The 2,895-nt window shown below is 32.9% G+C and overlaps 1 protein-coding gene across 1 annotated transcript; it reads right to left on the bottom strand.

The window, feature by feature from the left end:
- Positions 1-664: 664 nt before the first annotated feature.
- On the bottom strand, positions 665-2,239 carry LOC120089944 (homeobox-leucine zipper protein HAT22-like). The gene is made up of 3 exons (XM_039047391.1): positions 1,566-2,239; positions 1,392-1,471; positions 665-1,156 (listed from the first exon to the last, which is right to left on the bottom strand). The coding sequence occupies exons 1-3, from the start codon at positions 2,034-2,036 to the stop codon at positions 874-876; spliced, it is 834 nt and encodes a 277-aa protein (XP_038903319.1). The 5' UTR covers positions 2,037-2,239; the 3' UTR covers positions 665-873.
- Positions 2,240-2,895: the final 656 nt, after the last annotated feature.

Genomic DNA, 2,895 nt, shown 5'->3' with positions numbered 1-2,895 from the left:
CTTGTGAAATAAGCAAACCTATAATTGCATTCAATAATAATAATTTTTTACATTTTCATATGGAATAAGATTAGTTTATTTCTTTTATACGAGAGTATTACATTATAAATATGATAAATAAAAGTTCATATATCAAACCATTTGTTCTATAATAGAGTAATTAGTTATATTATTAACCTAAAAGTATTTAAAAAATTTGTTGAAAGAAATTGTACGTGTAATTTTGAAAAATCAACATCTCTTTTATAGAAAAAAGAGAGAAAATGACGACATATATTTGAGGAAAGTAAAGTAGATTCCATAATATAAAACTAGAATGAGAGAGAAAGAAAAGGAAATAAAATGATGAAAAGATAATTGTATTATATTTGTATTGACGAATGAAGGCAAAACGCACTACTAAATTTGCAAAAGTCATATCAATGTCATCCTTTGCGTAACACGTAGGCAGCCAATGAGATGGATGGATATGTAGATAGCCATTACACCAACACCACACCACCCAATAATTTTCCAATCCAATAAACCACCCACATTGCGTCACATCATAATTTACAACTCCTAAATATTTCTATCATAACTCAAATTACTTAATTTTCTTTTTCTTAAAATATTTTCTTTTTTTTTTTATCCATGATAATAGTAAAATGTATAAAAATAGATATATTTTTGAGATGCATCTAAGTATTCCTCGTTTCATAAGAGTAATATTTTTACATGCTAACTAGGTAGCTACTACTTACATTAAATTTCTCTGATTTCTAATTTAGCTCTACAAGCTTTTTGAAGAAGAAAAAGGGAGAAATAATACTATTGGGGTCGTAAATTTTGTGTAGATGACAATTGTATTGAGTGTGCAATAATTAAAATTTTCTAACATGCGGCGGAAGGATTGGAGAAGGGGTTATAAAAGTGAGGCTTAGGAGCCATTGAAAATTTGGGTTTGGAAGCACCACCGTCGCCACCGCCACCTACCCTTTCGCAGGAGGGGCATATTGTTAATGTTGCCGCTGGTATCTGCATGTACATCGGTTGAGCTAGCTTTAATGCCTTCAATTCTTGGAGTTCCTTTTGTAGTCTTCTATTTTCATCTGTCAATGTCTCACAACACTTCTTCAACAACTCACAGTCTACTTCTGTTTGTTTTAGTTTTGTTCTGTCAAAAAATACCCAAAACTAATAAGAATCTTGCAAGCTAAGCTTTAGAATTAATAATACAAGGTTTGTACCAGCCTAATTATTATTAAATGAGCGAAAATCAATATAAAAAAGAGAAAAAAAAACTTAGAAGAAGCTTGAGGCTACCCACAATGTTTTGTGCAGTCCAAACAACACGCAAATAATAATGTGATTAGGTGTAATCTAGGATAATATTTGAATAATTTTCTCACCGGGCTCTCCTATTTTGAAACCATACTTCAACTTGTCGTGGCCGTAGATTTAGTTGTCTTGCCAAGGCTTGTTTTTGCTTCTGATAAAAAATACCAATTAAAATTTATATGGTTAATGTTAAAATATGTTGCAGTTAAAATCATTTTTATCGTGTTGAAAATTAAAAAACTTACAGGATTGAGCGTGCTATTTTGCTTGAAGCTTTGTTCCAAGAGGGCGGATTGTTGTTTAGAGAGCCGAAGTTTCTTCCTAGTATTAGAACCATCTTCATCTTCATCACTAACTCTAGAAGAAACTCTGTCCAATTCAACTTCATCACTGCTGAGATCTCTCTCCCTTTTAACCCTACCGCCGCCGGAGAAGGAAGAACAAACAGCGCTGCTGCTATGAGTGGAAGCTTCTTGGCGATGCAAATGATGAACACCCACATCGGAGTTGTTATTAATCATCATCATCTTGTTATTAACATCTATAACTTTCTGGTGAGTGTGGCCGCCGCTGCCGGAAAATCCCAAAGTCAAAGCACAAGGCTCAAAATCAAGTGAACTAGAGGAGCAAGGTGCAGGCTTTTTCTTCAACCTTTGATCATTAGAGAGCCCTAAGCCCAAGACCAGGCCTGTTTGAGAAAAATCATCCAAACCCATCTGTGGTTGAGACAGAAATTAATTGTGAGGATAGGAACTGGGAAAAAGAGAAACTTGTGAACAACAACAAACCAAACCAAAATGAAGGGTTTTTAAGAAGAGAATATGGGAGTGATTATTAATCCAAGAAGAAAAGAAATTGAGAAGACAAAAGAATCTAAGTATTTGGAAAATAATAATAAAAAATTATTTTTAAATTAAAAGTCCCTTCTATCTCTATACATAGGTTGACCTTTGAAACCCCACTTACCCTATTATCTTCACATTATTAAAAAAAGAAAAAAAAGAAAAAAAAAAATCCCACAATAACTTTCCTTTTCGTGCTAGAATCCCTTAGTTCACATGGTTGTGGGGAACACATCAAGAAAGGATCATTCTTTCTTTCTCTCTCTTTTCTTGTTTGCTACATTTAACTATTGCTACCACTTTTGAGTGTTGCTTCATAAATGTTTCCTCGTCTTGTTATTCAGTTTCTCTTTAAAATTAATGGGTTCAATTATTTGCCCCAAACTTTTCCTCTTCTTTCACTTATGTCCCAATATTAGCAATCCATTCATTATTATTTCTTTTAGTTTCTTTCCACTCAATTATACCTCTTTTCTTAATTTCCTTTCCTATTTCATTTATAATAATAATTGTGGTATATAGATACCAAGCCACCTTGTACTTTATTACTTTTCTCAATCATTCAAACATTGCTTTAAACTCTCTTCCCCTTCCCAACAAATGAAAGAAAAGGGGAAAAAATAAATACCAGAAGATAGGTAGGCAATTATTGGATGTGCATGAAAACAATTAACTTAGCTTTTTCTTCCCATTAATGACCACATGAATTGTCTCCCACTCCATGCCTCTTCTA

Source organism: Benincasa hispida, chromosome 11, assembly GCF_009727055.1.
Source record: "Benincasa hispida cultivar B227 chromosome 11, ASM972705v1, whole genome shotgun sequence".
Classification (NCBI taxonomy): domain Eukaryota; kingdom Viridiplantae; phylum Streptophyta; class Magnoliopsida; order Cucurbitales; family Cucurbitaceae; genus Benincasa; species Benincasa hispida.
The sequence above is the reverse complement of the archived record's forward strand: the minus strand, read 5'-3'. Positions and strand labels throughout refer to the sequence as shown.